At 36.7% G+C, this 27,393-nt stretch overlaps 1 protein-coding gene across 1 annotated transcript in view; it reads left to right on the top strand.

Moving 5' to 3' along the window:
* TMEM232 (transmembrane protein 232) overlaps nucleotides 1-27,393 on the top strand; it is a 171,280-nt gene that overhangs the window by 14,061 nt on the left and 129,826 nt on the right. Inside the window, exons 2-7 of the mRNA XM_053665278.1 lie at nucleotides 5,859-5,970; nucleotides 6,803-6,908; nucleotides 9,275-9,432; nucleotides 11,555-11,654; nucleotides 14,105-14,271; nucleotides 24,239-24,393. Of these exons, the coding sequence (XP_053521253.1) occupies nucleotides 5,859-5,970; nucleotides 6,803-6,908; nucleotides 9,275-9,432; nucleotides 11,555-11,654; nucleotides 14,105-14,271; nucleotides 24,239-24,393 (798 nt within the window). The remainder of the gene's footprint in view (nucleotides 1-5,858; nucleotides 5,971-6,802; nucleotides 6,909-9,274; nucleotides 9,433-11,554; nucleotides 11,655-14,104; nucleotides 14,272-24,238; nucleotides 24,394-27,393) is intronic.

Below are 27,393 nucleotides of genomic sequence, written 5' to 3'. Positions count from 1 at the left end.
ATGTGCCAGGTAGTCTTCCATATATAATACATCTATTATTTTGTTTAACTTTTAAGACAACCCATGAAATATATATTTACTTTTCCATTTTACAGACAAGGACATTAAGGCACAGATAGTTAAATAAACTATGTAAGGCTACAGATCTACTAAGGAAGGACACAGAAAAAGTCAAACCCCAGGCAAGGCTGGCTCCCCGGCCCAGGCACTTAAACACTGTACAAAAGCCTAAAAAGGCTTTTTGGTAGGAAAAAATCAAAAAGCCTAATAAGAAAAAAAAAAGGAATGAAATATGTAAATGTTCTTGCCACAGAAAATAAAATGTAAGAATGAATGTAAGACCATTCATATGGGAAAAATGCCCAGGAAAGCTAATAGTTAGGGAAATACAAACTCTAAACTGCAAAGGAACGCCACTTTCATCCATCAAATTGAAATAATTGAGACAATTGATATCACCCTGTTCTGGGGAGGATGTGGATAAATGGGAATTTTTGTGCTTTACTAGTATGAATATGAACAACCAGACTATTTTTGGAAAGTATTTTTAAAAAATCTATTGTAATTAGAAGTACATGTACTCTTGGATCTGGCCACTAATATTTAAAACTTTCTTGTAAAATGTTAACATTCACAGAAAGGAGTATATAAATATAAACATAAAACTTAAAAATTATTACAAAGTAAACACTTATGTACCTACCAGGTGAAAATGTAAATCATTTTCAGAAGCCTCTTTCATAACTCCTCTCAATAAAATATCTTTCTTTTCCCACTTTCTCCATTCTCCTAACCTTCCTTCAGTTTTTTTTTATAGTGTTTTCCTTTATATTGTGGAATAAATAGTATAGTATTTATTTTCTGTGTGGATTCACAGTCTGTTTCTGAGATCACCTACATCATGCAGGTAGCTGCAGTTTGTTCATTTTCATTTCCATAACATTAATAGGGGGCCTTCTTAGGCGAAACCAGGCAGACACTCATGATTACACTAAGCCGCAGTTACTGATTCCATCATCCCTTAACCCCTGAGCAGGACACAGCACCAGAGACTCAGCAGGCCATTGAAGTGGCAATTGTTCGCCTCCTGAAAATGGTCTCACAACAGCCCACACAACAGACAAGCACAGGAGCTAGTCATCTGTAGCACCTCCGAATGCCTGCCCCTGTGGGGAGAGAAAACTCGGGGACCTGGGCTCAAACAAAGGATACTTGGGCTTAGATTCCCCCTGTTCCTAAGTTGAACCAATAACTTTTTTAAAAACAGGTTTATGGATTCCAGCAAAGGACATGCATTCTGGGAAACCCAATGGCTCTCCTCCTGTGGTAGTTATGGTTTATTTACAGCCTTCCTGGTCCAGATGTAGTTACCAATCAGGTAATTTTTACCATAAGCCATGGCTTCAGTAACACAGCTGCCATCCAATTTCATTAGGTTTTATGGGAATGAAACGAGAAAACTAACCCAAGATCAAATTTGTCCATAGAAGAGGAGAGAATGATTTTGTTCACACTTTATTCACAGACAAAGCCACACTTTTTGCTCCATGAGACAGAGAATTGGTTTGATTCCAGATTTTAGCTCTTAGGAAAGTGTTGCTTTGAGCTTTCTGTACCTGTCCCTTGGCGAACTCATACACGTTCCTGTTGGATAAGTATCCAGCGGTCGGGTTGCTACGTCAATGGGCATGTCTCCTTTCAATCTTGGTAGGTAACATTCAGCTGATTACCAAGGTGGATGCACCAGTTTACACTGCCACAGCAGCTGTGGGAGCTTCCATCACTCTACATCCTCTTCAGTTGCTGGGATCGCCATTTGTTTTAAATGTTAGTCGTTATGGTGGGTATGAAGTAGTATTTCACTGTGACTTAAGTTTAGATTTCCTTATTTCTGATGTTAATAATTGTTTTACATACATATAGGCCACTTAGATTTCTTCTTTTGTGAACTGCCTGTTTTAAGTCTCTTCTCCATGTTTCTGTTTGGGAGTTCTTTGTATACTCTGGATATGAGCTTTTGTCTGTTATATGTGTTGAAAATATGTTTTATCACTAGAAGCTTTGTCTTTCATTCTACATGTTTTCTTGTATAAATGTATTTACAAGCAGAGTTGTTAATCAAAACATTTAACTATCGATGTAGTGTGGTAATTGATACATCAGAATAGTATATACCTGATGAATATCAGGCCCCTTGTAAAAATTACGGCATCAGTCAACATAGCCAAAATTAGGTAGTAAGTAACAGGAAATGTCAACCAATGAAAGAGTTGTTGGATTTGTTGTGTACATCCTATTACCACGTGTTAGGATCAGCTGGACTTGAGGAGTGTCTGATAAATTTAATGAGGAAAGCATGCTACAGTGCCATATATATGGTTCCATTCATTTAAAAGAGTGCACGTAGGCTGGCTTATGTCTGTGAGCACTGAGAAAGATATGCAGGAATGCATGCTTAGTCATTAATCTTGGCTATTTCTTATGGGTACAAATGGAGTGTAGTGTTGGGAGGCAGTCTTTTTCTTCATGCACCCCTGAAAGTTTGGTCCATTATGACCAGCATATGTTAATATTTTTAGAAACCTAAGTTACAATGAAATTCATGAAAAATTAAATAAATAAAGAGGCTACCTTCTCATAATTCACATGGAACTTTGTACAAATGGGCAAGTTAAAGCTATATTGGGCTTTTCTTTCAGAAGAGATCCATGTAGATCAAAGATACAAGGTCTGTGTGGAAGTCCAGCTATTGATAATATAATGAGAATGGTTTGTGCACATTGATGTAAACTGGCATCCAAGGACAGGGGCCTGGAATGTACATGTGTGAACAATGATGACTTCATTGTACTAGTCAGTGGGGGTGGTAGGTACTGTTGAGTGAGCACATGTACTGTGTGACAGTCACATTCAAAATGACTGAGTAGAGCAATGAATCTGTATCAGATTTTGTGTCAAGCTTGAACATTCCTCTTATGAAACTATTCAGATGATTCAGAAGGCTGCAGCTATGGGCAACTGGTGATTGGCAGCTTCATCATGACAGCACACCAACTCACGCATCACGTCTTGTGCAGAATTTTTTGTCAAAACATCAAATCACCCAGGTGACTCAGCCCCACTACAGCCCAGATTTGGTGCCCTGCAACTTCTGGCTTTTTCCAGAACTAAAATCACCTTTGAAAGGGAAGAGATTCCAAACCATCATATTTTGATGAGATCAAGAAAACATGACAGGGCAGCTGATGGCAGTTGGGAGAACTGTGTGAAGACCCTAGGTGTTTATTTTGAAGGGGACTGAGGTATCATTGTCCTATGTATGATATTTCTTGGATCTTGTATGTTCTGCAACAAATGTCTCTGTTTTTCATATTACATGGCAGGGTACTTTCTGGACAGACCTCGTATATCACCCAGATAACTACTGAGAATTTTCAGCCAAACTTCAGCATGTCCATAAGTAAAGACAGGAAAATCAAGAATGAAGTTACTCATTTAAAATGCTCAATTCTAGCAGAGTATGTGAATTCTAGCACCTCGACCCTTTCTCCTATTTATTATAAGTTCCATGAGAGCAGGGTTGTTTGTTTATTTTACCATTGTATCCACAGTTCCAAGCTTGGTGCCTGATATATAGGAGGCAGTCAGTAAGTGCTTACTAAATATATGACTTGAATGAACATCCATTGTAGGATGTCACTGAAAGAGCTGGTTATTTTAACATTGTTCTCCTCTGGAGCAGCTATATTTGGTCTAGTTTACAGGGCCTCTGCTGTTACCTCTGCTTACCCTGCAGTTAGGTGGTACTCTGATTCCTTCTGAGTACATAGGTCTCTCCGATAGGTCCGTGAATTACTCAGAGGCAAAGGCTAATTTTTATTCACACTTTCCTTTCTATACCCCACAGAGCAGCTAATTTAGTAAATTCTGAATATAGCGAGATGTTAAAAAATGTGCTTTAGTGGAGAAAAGGGGACCCTAGGGCACTGTTGGTAGGAATGCAGACTGGTGCAGCCACTGTAGAAAACAGTATGGAATTTCCTCAAAAAATTAAAAATGGAACTGCCTTTTGACCCAGTAATTTCTCCACTTGGAATTTACCCTAAGAATCCCAAAATACCAGTTCAAAGGAATATATATTCATAGCAGCACTATTGATAATAGCCAAGATCTAGAAATGGCCTGAGTGCCCATCAGTAGATGAGTGAATTAAAAAACTGGTACATTTACACAATGGAATACTACACAATAAAAAAATAAAAAGAAGAAATTTCTACCATTTGCAACAGCATGGATGGAACTAGAGGCTATTATGCTAAGTGAAATGAGCCAGTTGGTAAAAAACAAATACCTTATGATCCCACTTATAAGAGGAATCTAGTGAACAAAATAAACTAATGAGCAAGATAGAACCAGAGGCATAGAATCATGGAACAGACTGATAGCTGTAAAGGGCAGGAGGGAGGCAGGGTCAGATTGAAAGCAAGTGAAAGGATTAGTCAAGGAATATATATGAAGGACCCATGGACATGGACAATGGTGTAGGGCCTGACTATAGAAGTGAAGGGCAGGCTGGGTAGAGAGGGGAAAGGGTGGAAAAATTGGGACAACTGTAATAGCATAAATAATAAAACATTTAAAAATGTGTTTTATTCTCCTGACTCATTCTTTTGAATGATTCCAACAATTATTTGACCACAACACTAAACAACTCCCTGATACTACTACCTGTTCACTATTCCTCTGATGTCACTTTCGACCTCATGCCCATCTTGTATTTTGTGGTACATTATTGTAATCAGTCTGCTCACTTTCTAGCATACACACTCAATTTACTTGTGTCACTTCTCCTTGAAATACTTGTGTACTCTATACTTTCCCCATGGGATTCTTTTTATTCATAAGTTTTTAAATACCTCATGTGTGTTAATGACTTAAAAATGATATATCAAGCCTGATTTTTTCTCCTGAAATTAAACTCATATATCCATCTACCTACTCTACATCTCCACTTGGATGCCGGTGGTCATCACAAATACAGTGTATCTCATACTGAACTTATTCTCCACTCTCACCCCAAATCTGCTCCTGTAGCGATGGATCATCCCCAGCTCAATAAATGGCAATTCCATCCTTCCAGTTACTCAGTTCAATCATAACTCCTTTTTTATCCTCCCACTTACTTTCTAATTGATTAGGCTAATGTCAGAATATATCCAATATTCAAACTCTTCTCTTTACTTGCATTGCTGTAACCCTGATCCTGGCCATCACTTCCTCTCACCTAAGTACATCTGCTCCCTCCCTTGCCACATCCTACCTCCCCACGCCTCAGCTCTCAACCCAGCACTGGGATGATCACGTTAAAACCTAAATCAACTCAGGCCACATCTCTTATCAAAATCCTGTAATAGCTTCCCAGCTGAACTTACTATGTACATCTTTTTTCCCCTGCCCACTTCAGCCAAATTTAGACCGATTCTGCTTACATGCAGGGATAAAGGTTTACCTTAAATTGAGCCAACACTCACACATGTGAGGAGATAAATCAGGTTTTACACATGAAGAAAGCATATATCAACAAGATTTCTGGCATCATCTCAGGAACGCTTTTTCAGAAGCTACAAAGTTCTTTGACATCATGAAAATTCTGTTTCTTAATCCAAGTATGCTAAGTATGATAAGATTAATTTAGGAGGCTTGTACATATATATTTTAAATTTTACTGATTTTGGGTTTTTTTTGCATGAAACATTCATATAAGGTACCTTTAAATAAAATAGTTATACTTAACTACTGAAAGTTGATTAATTAAAATTTGGAACTGAAATCTATAATTATTGATTTATTTTATTTAGGCCCCCATTTTCAATCACAGAAGAATTCATACTGAGATTCAACCAAACAAAAAATCCAAAAGAGAAGGAAGAATTGTTGAACCTAGCTAGAAAAACCATTCTCAGATGTAAGGTAATGCTACACTCTTTGATTTACTTGGTATATGGACTTTCTCTTGTAGTTGGTGGATTGATTACTTTTTCTAAAATATTGAAAGAAAAAAATAAGTATATACCTTTTTTAATTATAAGTAGGCATAGTTAAAATATTAACACAAATTAAACTTTATAACCAAATAGTTCAATGTTGAATGGCTTTTGGAGTGAAGATTTTCCATAAATTATTAGGGAATAGAGCTGCTGACATTAGCTGAAGAGCCTGCAGCAAAATACCAAAGACTGGAAAATAAATTTTTGATGATGAAAATTTCACTTTTCTTTAAAAAAAGTTAGCTGAGATATGATTTGTCCTTAAGGGGAAAGAAAGCTTTCCTTAACCTTCACTACACACGGGCTGTCACGCTCATTAACTTCTGCCCATCTACAGTGAAGGAGCCAGAGTTTCACAGCAATTTGGTGTCGATCCAATTTCTGGGGAATCACATTTCATCAGTATACTTCTCCTTCTGAAAGCAGAGGTGCTTTCCTCAGTTGGGGGAATGAGATAAAAAGATAGGAAATCCCCTACAGAGTGAAGAGTGAGAATTATTTTCAACAAGTAACTAATGATGTTAGAATATTATCAAGCATTCTCTACATTTTAACACTAACACAGTTTACCAGAAAAAGGGTCAATAAATAAAAATAATAAAAGCAAAAATAAAAAATAGAAAGTTTTATACAGCTCTAATCACAGAGCACCAGCCTCATAGAAGGTGACTTTGAAAATGTAATTAAGGGATAATGTAAAGATATCAGTAAGTTGTACATATTTTGCTTGCCTTTTCTATGTTTACCCATCACAGAGAAAATTGGGACTCAGAACTTTAGGCACCGGGAAACATGTGCATCTTCCTACTGCTTGGACCGAAATAGTATATCTAGCTCAGTGCAAAGGGAAAATTCAAGATGGTACGTGCTGTTACTGAATTCTTCCTCATTACCTAGGCATTTTCCAGGTTAGCAGTGAAGGCATGATTTGAGGTCTTTAATATTTAGAAATTGTGGAGGATCCAAGAAAAATGTGCCTTTCTCTATCAAAATACCTGGTAGTGTTTCCTTATGAAAGCTCCTTTTGTAATTTTAAATTAATGAATTTGCTCAACTTTTTAATTACAAAACTGTTTTAAAATCTTTTGCTCAGCATAGTCTTTATTGCTATTGTGTAAAGTTAGCAACTAATTAAAAAGTAATGTAAAGTGTCATTTAGTGATTTTCATTTACAATAGGAGCTATATTTTAAAGAAATTGATTCTGTATTTTATAACTCTTACTCATGAAACATTAACTGAATGGCTGTTAGTTTTTCACTTATTTTATTTTTATACAGCGATTTTACTCATTACCTTTACGTTGATCACTTCTCACTTCCATCGCTCCTTTCAAACTACCCTCCAACCAATCTGAAAAAGAAATTAAAGGCCATTATTTTTAAGGAGGTAAAATTGCTTCTATCATTATCCTAAGTTTTATGTGTGTGCCTTCTAAAATGAGTTTTTGGAATGTGAAGTGGATGAGGTCAGTGAGCATTTCCCCATGTAAACTGGGGTTTGTAGGGCTGTCTGGAGCTTTCAAGCACTCGGAAGTGCAAGGACAATTTTGTATTTAACTAGCCTGTGAGGCCCTTTGTCACAGTGCCATACACAACCTGACCTCCTTTAAGTGTTTAAATGATAGGGAAGTAAACACTCCTGGCTGGAAGGAAACCAGCAACCAGCAGCCACTTGCTCTTCTTTGTCCATTAAACCTCAGTTTTGTTCAAGTATCCTGCAGTCCTGCGCTTCAGAAAAGGACCGGCCTTTTCCAGACTCAGGGCATGAATCCCGATGGATCTAAACTAATCAAGCAAGGCAACACCCCTTTAATCGCCAATGATAAGATCAAGGGAGTCACGGGACCTGGTCCCGATCAAGAGATGCCAAGACCAGACTGTTTGGAATACTTACTTTTGAGTTGCTTTTGAAAAAGACATGCTTGGGGCTAAAGCTCCTTTCCCTCCCTATGCCCCTCGTGATTCTTCTCTAAATGGCAGGGGAAGGACAAAATGCCTGCAGCTTGTGCCGTCACCAGGGTCAGGTCATCGTGCACAGCCAGGGACCGAGAAGATGGAAACATGCATGCAGAGGGTGGTGACATCGGCCAGCCTCGCAGCCTGTCCCAATTTGATCTTGTGAAGTTATAAACATACTTGTTTGGAAGATGCTTTGTTAAGTTTTCTGGTACACACAGCCAAAAGCTTTTAACTCACTGACGCTGAACTCCAAAGAAAAACCCAAACTGTGATTTCTTCTTACCAGCCCTACATCCAAAATACCTTCCTAATCAGTGTCCTGTCTGTGCTCTTGTCTGGGCAGTTGTCATTCTCCCATCCACCCTCCAGGCAGCAGTGACCATTCTAAACTTTAAGTAGTTTTTAATGTCTTATGATTACACTGAACGAGAACCCCAACTTTATATGAAGGGCTACGAGGCTCAATGATCTGGCTCTTGGCCACCTTCCCTGCTGATTCATTAGGCTGCAGTCACACCCGTCTCCTTTTTGCTTCCTGAATGGGTTAGGCTTCTCCTTTCTCAGGTCTCTGCATTTGCTGCTCATTCTTCCTCAGACATTTACATGACAGAGCCTCAAAATCTTTGTAATGACTTGAGGTTCAATTTCCTTCAGGGCTTAGCTCTAGTTCTTCCTTGTTCGGTGCCACCAGGGCCTATGTTCTCTGCTTCATTTCCTCCTCTTTTCTTTCATAGACCCTCCCTGCCTTTACCACTCTTTTGTCATCCAGATCTGTCCTATTTTTCACCCTGTTTTGTCTGTGACTCAGTGATCTATTCTGTGCTGGCTGAACGGCTGGAGCTCCTTGGGCATTTCTCCTTCTCTCTCTCTCTCTCTCTCTCTCTCATTTTCTCTCCATCTCTAATCATCTCTGTCTCCACAGTCTCTCTAGCTTCGTGACTTCTAATTAGGTGGACTTCCTCCATGGCAGCTTAAGTTTCCAAAGCTCCTGTCTTAAGAGAAAGATCCAGGTAGCTGCTGTATTGCCTTTTCTGGTCTAGCCTTGGAGGTCATGCAGTGCTACGCTTGCCTCAGTCTACAGGTGGACGCAGTCATGAAGCCTGGTCAGGTTCAAGGGGAAGGGGACATGGTTTTTATCTCTTGATGGGGGAGGCGTTAAAGAATTTGTAAATATTTTAAAACTATGGTCTTGTGACTGAGCAAATAGTTCATTGTAAGATTTAATCGTAGCATGTAGAAATTTATAAATTACTTTTTGATTTTTCAGAAGCTTTAAATATGCTTTACACTTCCCTGGACCATGCTTCCTTTGATTATGAACACCTACCTGCCTTATTTTTTCTCGCGGAATCAATTTTATATAGACTCTGCTGTGATGCATTCCTAAAGACATATTTATATTCAGTTGAAATAAAGCTGACAAAGGTATGTTTTAAAAATATTTTTAATGTGTTTTATTTGCTACATGTACTATTTGTAGCCGTATGCCAACCATTTTCGTTTCTAAACATTCCATTTGGTTCATTATAGAATATTCTCTTTCTTGGCAGTTTCTTTCAGTGTTCTCTAACTGTGAGTGATACACTGTTGTTTGATATCCAAAAAAGATATTTTGAAAAAATATATCACCAACTCTGTAAGAAAATAAGATTAAATGAAAAAGTCAAGAATATTCTTCTATCTGAGTATATATACCTTTTTTCCTCTCTATTTTAAAACACCAATTTTCCATTTAAAAGTGCTAGGAGATAAATGCTTGCTCATTTATTTAAATGCTCGCTCAACTAGAGATGAGTGGTTCCCTCAGTAGTCCAAGCCAATTTAGAGCCATCAGATGGGACATTATATTCAAGCATGTCCTGATTTTTAAGTTCCTAGACTGGATGTCATGTGGTTCTACTCCTTCTGATGATCATGATGGCGTACCGCTGCAAAATGTATTTGTACTCAGTGAAATTGAGCTTAACTAGTGGTTTTATGATTTTATTGTAAAGAAAGGAGGGCTAGAAGAGAGGGAGAGGTGGAGAGAAAGGGAAAGAGGGGGTAAAGGATACGCGGCAGAAAGATGGGAGAGCAAAGAAAGGGAAATCGAGCAGCAGAGATGGAGTCTGGGAGGCAAAGCCCGCGTTGTCAAGTGACAGAGGGAATGTGTAGACAAATGAGACGTGAGTCAAGATCACACAGGAAGCTCCTGAATTCCTTAGAGATATAGAAAGGAAGATTTTTCAGTGAAAGGCTGGCCTTTCAAAATATTATAAATGAAAGTTTTAAAGACCACTTTTCCAAGCATAGTTATATCTAGAGATAGCCTGTAGATGAGGCAAAACTCAGGACCAAATTGGAGTATAATACAGTGATTATTCAAACTGATATGCTTTTCACGGATTTTTTTTCTATTTTTGTGCCTTACAGACATTTTATTTTTATTTATTTTTAAGTCTATAAATAATATATGTTTAAAAATTAGGTATAAGCTTACAAATACTGATGGATACATTCTCAGAATTTATTTTATTATATAAGTGTGTGATAAAAATATTTGAAAAATCACTGCTGTAATAGAAAGTTCATGGTTTTTGGTGTAATACACACAGTTCTGGGATCAAAGTCTAGTAGTGCCACTTACTTGTTTAATAGTTGTGGGTGAATCACTGAGACTGGGTAGACTCATTTTTAGATGTTTTTTATGTGTGGGTCTAATAATCCCCTGCATTTTTATGAAGAGGATTTGGATACAATATAGTGTGATAGTGATATAGTGATAGTTTATCATTATTATTTGGTTCTCCATAATCTCATGATTTAGCAACTTAGGCTCTTATATTCTCTTTATTTACATACTTGGTGGGATTTTTTTTTAGTAACTTTCTGTGAAATTTTGCATATCATTTTGTTTTGAAGATATTCCATTTTATGTAGTCTATGTGAAAAAACTGTTTTAGCTACACATGTATTTTAAACTTCACAGAATTGAGTTGTTGTGTATTTAGGGATGACTTGTTTTTTCTGGAGGGAATAAGGATCTTAGTACAGAATACTGTGCACAGGCACAATACTTCACAAAACTATCTAAAGCAGTGCTTTTCAAACTGTCTTGACTCAGACCCATAGGAAGAAATATCTTTTGCATTGCAATCTAGCGCACACATTAATATACACTCATTTATATACTGAAACAAGGAACTGTGAATGTACTATATTTTCTCTTTTATTTTATTTAACAATTCCCTCTCAACTGATTTCATGACTCACTTAAGGGGCATGGCTTGCAATTTGAAAAATACTGTTTGAAAAGACATAGAACAAAACATCATTCAGTACTGGTCATTACATGTAATGTAGAAATGATTTATAAAAGTTTTTGTGCCTGAACCAGGATTTCAACTTTGATATAAATGCTTTAAAATTATTTCAAAAGCACAAAATCCCAAGAGTTTGAAATTGTTCCATCAAAAGCAAATGTTATAAGAAAATGGTTTATTTTCTTTATCGTTTTTAAACATTTATTGATGCAACACAAAAATGCCTTTTTCTTTCTCTTTGACAGATTGGCTATTTGATCTTCTTACGACTGTTTATATATTTCCTGTATGGTCACCTAGAAAGTTTTAACCAACATTTACTTAGGCTTCAACCATACTTATATGGTAGGTATCTTTTATTTTCTACACTTATAGATGTTTTATGTTATTTTTTGAGAAGCTCAGACTATCACTATAAAGAGCATAAGCTGTACTTTATTTTTCTTGAAAGGTAGTTAACTACAGTGTTGGAAAGCACAGGGTCTGGACCAGATTGCTTGGATTTTACTTTTAGCTTTTCAACTTTACTTCTATTACCTTGACTGACTCATATGTAATGGTATTGCCTTTCTATAATTCAAGGAAGTTAAATTCATATTTTAGTTAGGTAACACTAGTAGCGATGGAGCTGCTGGACTAGAGTAATAGAGCAGATGTGGAGATCAATTAGCTCTGATATCCGTATAAGCAAGAGATGGTAAGTATATAAGCTATTAAAATGAGAATGGGATAGGGTAAAATAGCCTGGAAAATGCTTAGAGAAAAAAGACCCTGGACTTGGTGAGCTATTGGATCCAAGCCATTTACAAGGGAAAGTGAGGGACTCACAAGAAACCTGAAGTTTTGCATATTGACTAATAGGTTCAAGATAATGGTGCTCTATACTGAGAACATGTTGGAGAAACATTGGACAATATGAATTTGAAGGCCACTTAGGAATATATACCAAGCTAGCGGTTGAAAATACAGGCTTGGAACTAGAGAAATCAGTGAAGCCTGGGATTCACTTGTTTCATTGCTATCAACATGGATATTGACAGTCTTCCTTGTTAAGACAACCTGAGGGTAGGAGGTGGTGGTGGGTGTAAACTAATTCTAGGAAAAGAGTCTTAGGGAATATAAACATTTAATGGATTAATAGAGCAATGGACAACAGCAGGGGAGTTGAGGGGAATTGGGAAAATGATGGTATAGAAATCCAAAGGAGAGGGGAGTAAGTTCAGGAAGATGGCCATTAAGAGCTGGAGAAATGTGAAACAGTAGGAGGACAGAAAGTGATGATGGGTCACTGGTGACCTTGGGAGCATCCTGAGTGGAGAGGTAAAAGCAAAATTCAGAGTGAATGTAAATAAAGATTGAAGGGAAAGTTTAAGCATAACACAGAGATGGCAGACTATTTCAAACAACTTACCTATGAAGGGAAGGAGAAATATGTCAATAGTTTGGGTGAAAATAACAAGGTCAAAAGAAGAGACAATTAGTATATTGTAGGATAAGGGATGAAGAGACTCAAGATACAAGAAACAAAAGTACTTGTTGGAAAGTCACGAGGAGGGAGCAGAAGGTTGTGGTGGGCGTGGTTTGGAGACTGACTGGATATGCACCACAAATGCAAGCTCCCATAGGTGTGAAACCAAGACAGAGCTGTAGACTGGCAGAATAGGAACTCACGTCTATTGCATTTCTCATTTTGATTTCGTCGTTATGTTAAAAATTCCCTCTTGCCCTGGCTGGTGTAGCTCAGTGGATTGAGCGTGGGCCTGCAAACCACACGATTGCAGTTCGATTCCCAGTCAGGGCACATGCCTGGGTTGCAGGCCAGTTCCCAGCAGGGGACTCAAGAGGCAACCATACATTGATATTTCTCTCCCTCTCTCCTTCCCTTCCTCTCTAAAGATAAATAAATTTTAAAAATCCTTTCATTAATTTAATACAGTGTTCCGCATAGTAACTCATAAATATTTATGATGAGTGGCAAGTAAATTTAGAAAAATTATTTGAATGAAATTTGAAGTTCACTTTAGCCTGTTATTGTGAATATATATCTCAAGAAAACCAGCACTTTTGTTTCGTATCAGGATAAAATCCCCAGAATTTTCCCTGTTAAGAAACACTGCTAATACAGCCTTACTTAAATTACATCTCTGTCTTCAACAACAGGCTGATTCCTACCACAGGTGCTACCACGTGCCACCTCTCCACACGGCAATCCTAGTAAAAGATTGGGTGTTACGATTTTTCCACTGTTTCAATGAACTGAAACGCCAAGATTGTCTGAAAGTTTATCAAAGAAACAGCATGAAGATGGTTCTGTGAAATGTTACATAGTCTTATGTTAAATACATAATTGTTGCTATGTTGAAAATATATACTTTTAAAATTTAATAATATCTTGAAAAAAATTAAAATGGAGAATGTTGAGTTAAAAACAATATCAATTGGTTCATAGGATTATAGTTTTAAACTATGCGTTATGAATATAGTGTCTGTTACAAGTATTTATTTTCAGCTGAAAGTATCCAAGCATTCTTGGGCAGTAACTATATTTAATTGGGCATTCAGCCATCATGCAATTGCTGTTCTGAGTTTATGTGGACTTTAATGTATGAATTATTTATCTTTAGTTTTCTATTACACCACTAGGGGGCACACATAACTTTATAAATCTTGAATAGATGGGAAAATGTACAGCAGTTTCAGCATCAAAGTACTGCATTTAATTATATTTTAATAACTAAAAGATAAATAAAACACCATGCAAGATATTAATGAAATATTTTTTATTCTTACAATAGCACTTTCTTTCTCTGGAGACTCATATGATAAGTATCCAAACATCTTTTCAAATGTGCAAATTATTCTGAAAACCATGGAAATTATATGTGAAAGAGAATTATTATCTGGATCATTTTCTAACCCTGTGGAAAATGAGCAACAATATGAGAACATAGATTCTGATATGGTGAGTCTATTCTATGCAGTATGAATCAAATTTTGTTTATTGTGATTAAATATTTGCGCTTGCCAATTCAGTATGCTATTCTGAAGATGAATTTAGTAGCAGGGGGAGGACAGTGAGAACAGCAAAGACACTAAATTCAGGAATCCATAAGAAGTGGTTAACAGGATTAGTAGTAGAGCATCAATATGTGTCACTACTACTTTAAATAGAATAACGCCATAATACCTTCTTCCTTAGAGCGTCCCTCTCAGCTGTTTAAATTCAACATAATTTAGTTTGATTTATAAATGAACATTTTAAGATATTACACTTTTATTAAAAGGGAAGTGTTTAAAGTATAGGCTATTAATGAGAGTGAGTGTAATATTTTCATGCTTCCATAATTCATATGTAATAACATTTAACATGCTATTAAAATCAACTGAAAAAATGGTTCAAAAATCAAGAAATTAAAAGAATCCCTAGTATGAAAAAATTCTTATTTTAATTTCAAACTCAGATATTCTTCATAATATCAGAGAAAACTAGCGATCCCGACTATAAAATTTCTAGGTATGTAATAAACTATTATGCAAATGTATTACTTAAACAGAACTACACTGAGCTGTGTAATTCTTCATACACTTTATTGGTTGATATGTATCAAGTACCACTTTTCAATCTTTGGGGTTCATATGTCTTTATTTCATTTTCTTGCATATATTCAAAAAAACTGAACACTGAAAAAGCTTGATTTTTTATTATTTATTTTGTGTTGTATACACTTATTATTTTATAGTTTATAACTAGAAAATTTTTCTATTTGATTTATTTTCTGAAAAAAGAGAAATATGTTTAACATAATGCAAGTTGAAACAACTAAGAAAATGTAAGGATGATTATCATTTTAAATAGTTTTATCTAGAAGTTTCCCTGTGTTTTCACTGGGGTTTTCTAAAACTAAGTAAAATCACTGGCCTACCTCAAAAAGCAAGAAAACCCTCAAACAAACAATCCAACAATACATCTAAAAGAATTATAAAAGAAAAAACAAAGGCCCAAATTGTAAAAGAAAAGATGTAATAAAGATTAGAGTGAAAATGAATGACATAGAGGCTAAAAAAAAAGCAATAAATTGAAGAGATCAATGAAAACAAGAGCTGGTTTTTTGTAAAGATAAAAAAATGATGATCTTTTAACCAGGCTCATCAAAAAATAAAATAAAAATAAAATAAAACAGAGGGGGCTCAAATAAATAAAATAAAATAAAAGAGGAAAAGTAACAACTGACTCCATGGTAATACAAGGGATGGCAAGAAAATATTATGAACAACTATATGCCAACAAATTGGACCACCTGGAATAAATGGATAAATTCCTAAAAGTATACAATCTTCCAAAACTGAATCAGGAAGAAGTAAAAAATTTGAAGAGACCAATTACAACCAATGAAATTGAAGTAGTAATTAAAAACTTCTAGCAAACAAAAGTTCTAGACCAGATGGCTTCACAGGCAAATTTTACCACACATTCAAAGAAGAACTAACACCTCTCCTTCTCAATCTATTCCAAGAAATTCTAGAAGAAGAAGACTTTTAAGCTCTTTTTACAAAGTCAGTATTATCCTAATTCCAAAACCAGATAAAGACATTGCAAAGAAAAAAAAATAAAGGACAGTATTCCTGATGAATGTAGATGCTAAAATCCTCAACAAAATATTAGTGAACTGAACACAGCAATGCATCAAAAAGATCATACACCATGATCAAGTGGGATTTATTCAGGGACGCAAGCTTGGTATAATATCTACAAATCAATAAACATGATATACCACATAACTAAAATGAAGGATAAAACCACATGATCATATCAACAGAGGCAGAAAAAGCATTGAAAGCATGAAATTCAGCACCCATCTTTGATAAAAACTCTCAGCAAAGTGAGAACATAAAGGCTGTATATGACAGCCAACATCATACTCAATGGTTAAAAAATAAGCGTTTCCCTTAAGTTTAAGAATAACTCAGGGGTATCCACTTTCACCTCTCTTATTCTACATAGTACCAGAAGTCCTAGCCATAGCAATCAGACAAAAAGAAGAAATAAAAGGCATTCAAACTGGAAAGGAGAAAGTAAAACTGTCATTCACAGATGACATGACATTGTATATAGAAAATCTAATCAACAAAACAAAAAAGCACACAAAATAAAACCAGAAACATTGAAATTTAGAACAAACTGACAGTAACCAGAGTGGAGGGGGAAAGGTCGTCAAGGAACATATATAAAGGGCACATGGGCAAAGCCAAAAGGGGGTAGGATTGAGGGTGGGAGGTGGGGATGGCTGGGGTGGGAGGTAGTGGTGAGGAGGAAATGGAGACTACTGTACTTGAACAGCAATTTAAAAAAAAAGAAAACCCTAAAGACTCCAAAATACTACTAGATCCAATTAATTTGGCAAAGTAACAGGATTCAAAAATCAGTGTTATTTTCATACACAATAGTGAACTATCAGAAAGAGAAATTAGGAAAGCAATATAAAATAAAGTACCAAGGAATAAATTTAATCAAGGAGGTAAAATACCTGTACTTGAAAAATTATGAGATACTGAAGAAATCAACTGAGGAAGATATAAATAAATGGAAGTGTATGTTGTATTCATAAATATGGAGAATTAATATCATTAAAATGCCTATACTACCCAAAGCAATCTATAGAGTCAGCACAATTACTATCAAGATACCAGTGGCATATCTCACAGATCTAGAAAAAATATTTCAAAAATGCATATGGAACCACAAAATATCCCAAGTAACCTCAGCAATCTTGAGCAAAAAGAACAAAGTTGGAGAAATAGTTACCTAATATCGAACTACACCGTAACACCAAAGTCATCACAACAGCACGGCACTGGAACAAAAATAAACATGTAGATCAATGGAACAGAACAGAGAGCCAGAAATAAACCCATGCCTCTGTGATTAATGAATATTTGACAGAGGAGGCAGCAGCATGCAATGGGATAAAAGTACTTTTTTCAATAAATGGTTTTAGAAAAACTGGACAGATATGTGCAAAAAAATGAAACTAGACCACCTTCTTACACCACACAAAAGAACAAACTCAAAGTGAATTAAAGACTTAGATGTTAGACTCGAAACCATAAATATCCTAGAAGAAAACGTTGGTAGTAAAATCTCAGACATTTCTCATAGCAATAATTTTTCTGATATGTCTCTTTGGGCAAGGAAAACTAAAGGAAGAATACACAAGTGGGACATCAAACTACGATGTTATTCTACAGCAAAAGAAACCATCAACAAAATGAAAAGGGAGCCCACTGGATTAGAGAACATATTCCTGAATGATACATTTGACATGGTGTCAATTTCAAGGAATATATATATGTATATGTATATATATATAACCTTATAAAACTCAACGTGAAGAAGATAAACACCCCAATTAAAAAATGGACAAAGGACCTGAAGAGACACTTCTCCACATGCAGAGGACATACAGATGACCAATAAACATATTAAAAAATGCTCATCACTAATCATCAGAGAGATGCAAATTTAAATCACGGTGAGATACCACCTCATGTCCATCAGAATGGCTACCATCAATAAATCAACAAACAAGTGCTGGTGAGGATGTGGAGAAAAGGGAACCCTAGTGCACTCTTGGCGGGAATGTAGACTGGTGCCACCACTGTGAAAAACAGTATGGAGTTTCTTAAAAAAATTAAAAATGGAACTGCTTTTTGACCCAGTGATCCTACTTTTGGAAATATATCTGAAAAAGCCCAAAACACTAACTAAAAGAATATATACGCCCCTATGTTCATTGCAGTATTATTTGCAATAGCCAAGATCTAGAAGCAGCCCAAATGCCCGTGTATTCATGGAACAGACTGACAGTTGTCAGAAGGCATGGAGTTTTCAGGGCTGGATGAAAGAAGGTGAAGGGATTAAGCGAAAACACACAGGTGCATATACAGACTGTAGGGAAATGTGATGATAGCCAGGGGAAGGGGTGTGGCAGAAGGTAAAGGTGGGCAAAGGGGGGATAAGACTTTGCTTGGGGGATGGGTGCAGGATGCAGTGTGCAGAGGATGTTGAGTTGTACACTTGAAACTTGCATGGTTTTGTGAACAAATGTCACCCCAACCAATTAAAGTACATTAAAATATAATAAAACTAACTCAAATGTAAGTATATGAGGCAAAACATTTAATAACATCCCTTTTTACTCTTACTAGGCTTTAGTGTTTTCAGCTCATTGCTTGGTGAACCATCTATATAAAGAGTGACATAGACCGAGTCATTTGAACCTTTTGGTTACTAATTACTAATGAACTCAAATTGCTGCATGCAGAGAAGAGATCTTGTTTTTAAGTTTAAAAGTATTTTAACAATAAATACGTTACCTAAGTTATCGAGCAACAGACAGAGTGCTGAGCGTGAGGAGGAAGCCTGCCCCACAGCAGTCTGTGCCTTCCAGAGGAGGCCGGCTGAGCCCTTTGAACCCCACTGGCGTGTCTCTGAGAAGGGCGCCACCTCCCATGGCAGAGACCTCACACAGACGTCGAGTCCCTGTGTCAAACACCTGAAACTCGCAAGGCTAGTAGAATACTGTATACCACCTGTACTTAAAAAGTGGTGTATGCAACATTCTTAACCTACTCTGAGTTGCTTAATAATAAATAACCTTTACTTTGGAAACATATTATCAAGAAATAAAACAGATTTTTATTATCGACCTTCCAAAAATAAAAGGGACATCACCATCACTGTCATCATCATCATTATCATCATCATCATCAATTATGGGCTTGTTTGTGAAGATTGCAAAAAAAAAACATGCACATTGTAAATTATCAAGTGCCATGCAAATGTGAATGATAATTGAAATATATATTTAGGAACTCACTCTAACTTGGGCAGATAAATAATAATTTTCATGTGAGGACATGATCATGCTGACTAAATGGTGGTGCTTAACTCTGTGCTTAATTGTGCTGAACCTAATGGGGTGGTGTGAGTGTTTTTTTGGAGACAAACAGGGTACTGTGGGATCTTTATGACATGAGTGTCCTGGCGATGAGGCAGGCGGCACACTAAGTGCTGATTCTGCTTCTCCAAGAATCAGTCTGTTGCACTCTTGGCGCACACAGCAGAAGTGGAAGCATATTGTCGCTGAGCTGGGCTGGGACTCACAGGGGCAAAAGTGTCAACGAGTGAAAAGAATGTATCTCCTTAGCATGGGCCAAGTCCCTAAGTTTCTGTGCCTTTTCCCACCTTTTAGAACTAAGGGCATAGTTTCAATCTTTTCTAACCTCTGTGCCAGCTTTGTAGGTGTTATTCTGTGAAAGGATTAGAACAGATTTTAGCCTCTCCGATTTAGTGCTCTCCTTTTCCTCCTCCCATTACCTCATAACATAAAGAAAATAAAAGGCAGTGCAGTCACAGTGCTGCTAAAGTTGCTGGTGGAGCCAACTGAGGCAGCGCTGGCTTTATGTTTCAATGCTGCGCCCCGGCTTCTGCCCCTCTTCAGCATGAAGCCGCCAGCCTCTCTAGTCCAGTGCAGTGTTTGTTCTCTCTTCAGTACAGTTCTCTCTCACCTCCAGAGGGAAGAAAGGGGAAAAGAGAGAGAAAAACTGGGAATGTAAAGGATAAATTTGTCTTCATTCTCTATCCTGTCTTTATTGTTATGATGCTATAGTTGAGGATTTGTTGATTTATTTCTACAGCCCTCATCTTTTGTAATGCTAAAAGGTCCATGAGAACATATTTTGGCCCCTGTAAAATATTTTATTTTTAATATATTTATAAGCATTGGAGTAGAAGCACACTTGTTTAATTTGTTTTCAAAATGTTGTTGTGAAGCGGCTGGAAAAAAAGAATTTTGTGGGACATACACATTAGGAAACTCACAAAATGGTTGTTGATTCTATTTAAGGACAGGACATTTTCTTTCCCTGCTGCTGAACCCATTTCTCCTTTTAATATCCTTTCAAGCTGGTCCAGACACAGGGTTTCTGTGGACTTTGACGAATGGTACACTTTAATTAGCTCTGTGGTTGCAGAGTCAGACCACTGGATTGAGTTTTCACTTTGTCCTTTGCTCACTAGCAAAGCTGAATTTGCTAGTTGTCACATGATAATAACATAGTTCTTGAAGAAAGCAAATTCAAACTCAGCTTAAATGCTATCGACTCTTTACAGAATGGTTGTAGTTGTCCTAGAGTACAAAATAATTTTCTGAAAACTAGGAAACGCACAGAGTTCACACTAAAATGCGATTTGCAATGTCATCCTTTAATGCTTTAAGTAACTGATATGCCAAATGCATTATCTGAATTTGCGACATTCTGTGCTGTACTATAATTGTAAATGGTTACTAGGTGTTGGGCTGGACTGGGACACAGGGTTTTTAAAATTAGGAGCATTAGCCTATGATTTATGTCCTATTATCTAAGCAACACATGTATTGAGAGGTCCTTTCATGGCAAAGTCAATCATTCCCAAAATGACTGAAGCCAAGGACGAAACTCACAAAGCTGTCTTTGAGCAACCCAAACGGAGCCCCTGCTTTCAAGTTCATTCTGTTATCAAAGAGACCTTGGTCAGGCACTCAGAGCTTGTGTACTCAAAGTTGCGTATAATTCAAGCAGAAGGGGTCGTCTGAATTTTCAGCCAACAGAAAATGAACAACACTTTTTCAGGTGGGGTCCTCAGGCAGGCATCGCACAAGCTGACACCAGTAACCTGTCAGAGAAGGTGATCTGGAGCTGAGGTCCCCATCCTTGTTGACACCAGGGACCAGATTTGTGGAAGGCAATTTTTCCATGGATTGGGGGTGGGGGGATGGTTTGGGGATGATTCAGGACATTACATTCAAGCTCAGCTCCTGCTGTGCAGCCTGGCTCCTCACAGGCCTGGACCAGTATTGGTCCATGGCCAGGATGTTGGGAACCCCTAATCTGGAGGACTTGACCCACTTTTGACCCTTGAGCTAGCCCTGGGCAATCAGAGCTCCCGACCCAGCCCCTGTCCTCGGAAAGTATGTTCTACTAAGAGTTCCCACAATGAGAACCTTTGTCCAGGATGTGACCTTGACAAAGAAATGTGTTGTTGAGACGTTCCAGACAGTATATCTGACTAAGCCCATTTAAGGCCTTCACATAGACTTTAAGATTCTGGGGAGTGGGTGTGAAGATCTACTCTTCTTGTGGCCACTCAAAAGTAGCCTGGTAAGTCGCCTTGCTTATTAAACCTGCCACCTCCAACCTGGAATGGTCTCCTTCTTTCTTAGCTCTCTCCCGCCCTCCATGCACAGGGACCAGTTCCCAAACCAACATGCCCCAAATCTGGACAGCAAAGTGGGAGACGAAAGAACTATGGGAAGTGGTCAGAAGCCAGAAAATGGAAAGGAAGCGAGGGAAGGAGGGGAGGGAAGGGGGAAAAAAAAGTTCTTTGGAAGTCATTTAATGCAGAGCTCAGTGCTTTTCAAACTACCTGGGGTAAAAGATCTCATTTTTTTGTTTGTTTTTTGCCAAAAATAAAAATACATAGCATTATACTTTATTAGACAAAATATATAAAATTAACCCTGTCAACTTGTATTCTCAATGCATACTTTTTACTTTTGTATTCTAGTACCAGTTTGCAGATGGCACTTACCTGCTAACCTGCACCTTGAGTGGGACTGAGTCTGTGTAAAGGCAAAGAGGTCCACGCTGCCTAATGGCTTTGTCTCTTACACTGACGATGCACATGATGATTACATTAAATCCCATAACCATCCTTTTTGTATTCATTTTTTTCAAATTTGGCAAATACATTTTTTTCTTTTGAAAAAGGCAAGGAAGAAAATTCAGCAAGATTTCAAAGCAAATGCTTAAAATATACAATGTACGATGATAAATCAGCTTCATTTATCTGGAAAATTCACCAGTGTATCAAATTCATCATTTTCTCTAGATGACAATGCCCTTCAGCCAAAGACCACCAGGACCACACCTGCATTTAAGGAAAGTGGGTTTATTGTTTGTTGTGGAAAGAGAACAGGTGCCCAGGGAGCCACCCTATCTTAGCAAAAGGGTGTAAGAATGAATCTATCACAGTACTGGGGCTTTGCTGGGGTGACTAGAGGGTGGCTACAGAGAAGCAGGGATTCTCCCTAGGTTTGGTGCTGCCAGAAAGTGGGGACAGTTCTGTGTTTGGTTATTCTGTAGGTGTCATGGTGGCTTTTTCTCTATGCTTAGAAAAACATTATCAGGTGGCTTTGTGCATTTATCACGGTCTCAGTGTACGGTTGTCTGAGGTTGATATTCTGTGAGTTTTTATCCAACAGGGGAACAAAGTGACCTGGTTGTGAGCATCAGAGCAGCTTGTAATAATATTGGCATCAAATCAGCTCCAGACATCAGAGACTGCTGTTTTTTTCTCTCTCAATGATGAATAAAAGTAGCATCATGTAAAACTGAAAATTAAACTTAAATCTTATTTATTGTCCAAAATCTCGATTTTTTTCTTTACCAAATGCTTTGGGGAATTTTCTCTGGTAATGGTGCCTAAGTTTGTTAATGAGAACCTTTGACCTAAGGAAATGGTCTCTGTAGCCATGCAGTGTACATGATGAGAAAAAAAAAAGTGTTGATTGTTTTGAATTAGTAAAGCCAACCACAAGTTTCAAAATATATTGACTTACATATCGATTTAGAGTAAGTTTGCAACATTAGGCCATCAGGCATCCAGGCTGAGACATCTACAGCAATTTGAGAAAAGAATTTCATTTTTATGGGTTCCATTTTTGGTGTAGGCTCAACCACAAAGCAGGAAATTGAGTTATTTGGATAAAATATATGCATTTACTGAAGTCAGTATGTCTCAGTCTGATGTCTCACATTATTTTAAACTAAAGCGTTTCTATGGAATATTCTAACATTCTAAACAATGACTGATTTCCATTTACTTCTCTGAATGTTCCCTGGAGTCAAAGTCATGTGGAGAGACCTTATCTCATCAGGCCTGTATCTGCCCTGCCTGACTCCCTGACATAAAGCAGATCAGTACACAGCTGTGGGACTTAACTAAACAGTTTACTAGAAGCTCAAAATGTCTTAGGTTAAAATTAATGTCTAAACTACTGGCCTTCTATCTTAAGAGAACACGATGTGAAATTTTTCTTTAAATTGTAGTCTTGATGTTGTTTTATATAACGAACCAAAATTATAAAGCCCTTTGAAGTCTCTTTAAGTGTTTCTTTTCAGAACAAAAGAGTAAAATATCATCTAAGTTAGCAATTTGAGTACATATTACAGGAAGTGCATTTGAATTTTTACTGTTGACAAAAATTCAATGAGAGTGCTATGTTATCGTGGTCTAACAATAAAATCAGGTTTCTTTACACCAATTACTTTGGTAGACTAATTCAGTTTATAAAACTCTTAGAAAGCTCTCTAAGAAAAAAAACAAACTAACTAATAACAGCCCATTTGTTTTCTGAATTTGTAGACTTTTAAGATATTATGCAGACTGACCATGTCCAGCTAGGCATATATTTTGGTCCATTGAGTGGAAATCCACATTTTAAAACCTGATTTGCTATTTGATCACTGTTCAAACTTTCCCCTGTCCCCTTTCTTAGGTATCATGGAGAAATAAGTCATATAGATTTTAAGAAGCACAGTTGTGTCTAATAGTTTTTATTTAGAGAATACATGCTTTTTGTTTTATTATAGAACTGGTGTCTTTGAATACCAGGGCCCCTGTGAAGATATATTGAGACTTTAAGTTCCAGTTAACTTACAAAATGTGTGTGTTTGTATATATTTACAAAAAGATATTTGAGTAAATCGCTCTACTTGGTGAAATGTGAAATGAAAATATATGCTTTCTCACTTGTGTACTTAAAATGTATGTTTATGTTTTCAAGTCAAAGAACTCTTCCAGGTACATTTTCCTACTTCAATTCCAGGAGCATGTGCAACCCAGTCAGGGAGGGTATGAAGTCAACAGCCTGCTCTGGCACTGCGTTGCCGCCTGGAGCTGTGTGCAGAAGAACAGTCCTCGGTTGAAGAAGGTGCTTGAACATCTCATCTTTCATAAAACGCAGCTTCAGACGAAGTGCTGGTAAGAGGGACCCTATAAATCCAAAGTAACTCATGGAGAAACCTTTGTATTTAAATGTTAAATAACCTTTGTGCTTAAATGTTAATCACCCCTTAGTTGACTATAAGAAAAATTTATAATTCTAGTTCCAAAGGCGAGGGCAATTTATATATTTTCTATTAGTTCATTTCATCAATAAATTTTTTTCTTTTTCTTTTTGGTTAGATGAACATGCATGTATTACATAGTTTATCTTTATTAATTTAAATTTATTATTAATAAGTCCATTCCCATATTTAAAATATTTTTTTATTTTTCAATTTGTTAACAACAATGAGGTACAGTATACTTTTTTGGGTAAAATGCTAATATTTCATTATGCCTTACTTGTAATGCATAACAAAAATAAATTTTGGTTGATAAGTGTTAGTTTCCTCCTATACAAATGTTACTTTGAAAAGGAAAAAAAGAAGTCTTAAATTACCAAAAAAAAAAAGGCATTCAATGGAAGGAAGAAAAATTTTAAAGGAGTGTTTTTGAGGAAATTGATTAGAAATACCCCTTTATAATATTTGAGAATGACCAGAATTCCTTTTCTAGTGCTATCAATAATATTAATCTGTTTTGCCATAGCAAATTGCAAATTCAATGTCTTATATTTTTCTTAAAATTAGTTTCAGTGTTTAAGCCTCGGCAGTCCACTCTGCACCAGTGGTCGTTGTATATGTAAATTATAAGTATCAGGAGCATTCTTTATGAACCAAAGCTGTTTTCCCAGTTTCATTTGGAAGTACTGGAGAATCTAAGTCTGGTACAGATTCCTGGGCATAGCCTAGTTTGCAAGGGACTTCATCAAGGACTCACTCTGTTCCCAGTCTGATGGGGGCAACCTACTCAGTATTGCAGTTAACAAAGGTAGTAAGTCTTCGACATTTTAAAAGTGGGGATAGTATCTTTAAATAGGAAAATAAAAATGCAAATAGGCTATATCTGTTATAGCAATAATGTGGAATGTAATTTTAATAATACACTTATAATAGAGGGTTTTATTAAGTTATTAATATAGAGCTGCTAAATATAAGAAAAATTAGAGAGTTTTATTGGAGCAAATTAGGCCATTCTGAAAGCCATGATGATTCTTTCAGGCCACTCATATAAAATAAATTATAGAGGATTCAAACACACAATTTTGTTTTCAAAGGACAAACAACTAGAGTTATTTTAGCTCTTGGAAGACTCTAATTTAGTTTTAAAAATAACAGAAATTATAGTTTAACATATAAAAATCAATATTGCATGAGTTTGCCAAATTTATTTTCAAGGTATTCTAACAATTGCTAAGTAAGTAGGTTCAATTAGTGCTGAAATTCTAAAAGTAGCTGATTAAGAACATCTGATTCTGCCCTGGCTGGTGTGGCTCAGTGGATTGAGCACTGGCCTGCAAACCAAAGGGTCACAGGTTCGATTCCAAGTCAGGGAACATGCCTGGGTTGCCTGCAGGGGTCCCCAGTGGGATTCACCTGAGAGGCAACCACACACTGATGTTTCTCTCCCTCTCTTTCTCACTCCCTTCACCTCTGTCTAAAAATAAAGAAATAAAGCCTTAAAAAGACAATATCTGATTCTGAAAGTCAAGGTATAGTTTCTTTAACCAATTTTCAGTTTTATTGTATCAACATTGCTCTAATTTACTTTGTTAGTGATTTGTCTTTAAGGTAGTTTTTTTTATACTTAGTATTTTATAGATTTGGATGTGTTGAAGTTAATATAAACTTTTTACTTTACAGATGACGACACTGAGGCCAAGTTGATTAGGCTCACTAGCGACTGGCGCCGGGCTTTAAGGCGCCTGGTGTAGCGCTCCTTGTAGTACACCACCTCACTGTCGTTCCGCTGCACTGTTAGGGGGATGACTACTCCGAGGCACTCGTCACTGAACCCTGACCTCTCTCCTCCTGGGAGGGCGTGGCGATGTTTAGTCAGGGCTGAGTGAACAGAAGGGTAAATTGAAAAACTAAAAATTAAAAAGGAAACATGGACTGCTTATAGTAGACAAAATAATTGTTTTAAAAAGCACTGACATAGTTTTGATTCTATTTTTTAATATTTGCATTTTTTAAAAATAATTTTTCTTGAATAAAAGATAACCCCAGAAACAAAAATAGCCCACCGACATTAGAAGATTAGTGTCTATTTAAGTTAGCAATTTAACGTAATTTTCTGTTAGTTGTATTTTCTGTTAGTCAAATTTCCTGTTAGTTATAATAATATTAAGATGTTAAAAAATAACTTTTCTTGTTACAAAGTATTTTTATATGTAACAGCTTATATCGTTTTTAAGAAGTCATTATTCTAGATAAAACAAAACAAGCTGTGGCATAATGGCTTGATCAAAATCAAAACAAAAATGCTTTTTTGTGGTCTCATGTACTCCTGAGATTGAGTACACATGAAAAGTTAAGAAAATAAACTAACTATGTTTAGAATGAAATAGAGACATTGGGGCATCATGCCTTGATAGTAAGTTAAGACTGTCAGGATTTGCTGTACCAGACAGTCCTAGAACTGTGGCCCATGGTAGAGAATATCTTTAGTTTAGTACCTGAAATTCAAGGCCAAGTATTAGTAGGAGAAGTTTCATTCTACATAAATATCAGTAAAGTACCATGATGATGAATAAATGTTCAGAGATTTAAAATGCAGGAAGAAACCATTCAACCAATTGATCAGGAGGAATTCAATTGGCAAAAATTGCTGGTGTTCATACAGGTGAGTGCTTCTCATCTGCTAGTTTCTAACATTATCCATCCCCAAACAATTCATCATGTCTATATCTGCGACACTTTTTTAACCCCCTTTATAAATGCCATGCAATACAAAAGGAAAGAAATGGCAGCATGAGGTTTCAGCTGAGACTGGAAAAGAGCAGGCCCAGGATCCACGAAATGATTCAAAGAAGGACTCCAAATTAGAGTAACTTTGTTCTCTGGGGAATTGGGAAAAAACAACCAACCAACCAAC

Source organism: Artibeus jamaicensis, unplaced genomic scaffold, assembly GCF_021234435.1.
Source record: "Artibeus jamaicensis isolate MK-2021 breed Jamaican fruit bat unplaced genomic scaffold, CSHL_Jam_final contig_402, whole genome shotgun sequence".
Lineage (NCBI taxonomy): Eukaryota > Metazoa > Chordata > Mammalia > Chiroptera > Phyllostomidae > Artibeus > Artibeus jamaicensis.
Note: the sequence above shows the minus strand (reverse complement) of the source record. Positions and strands in the feature narration are given on the sequence as shown.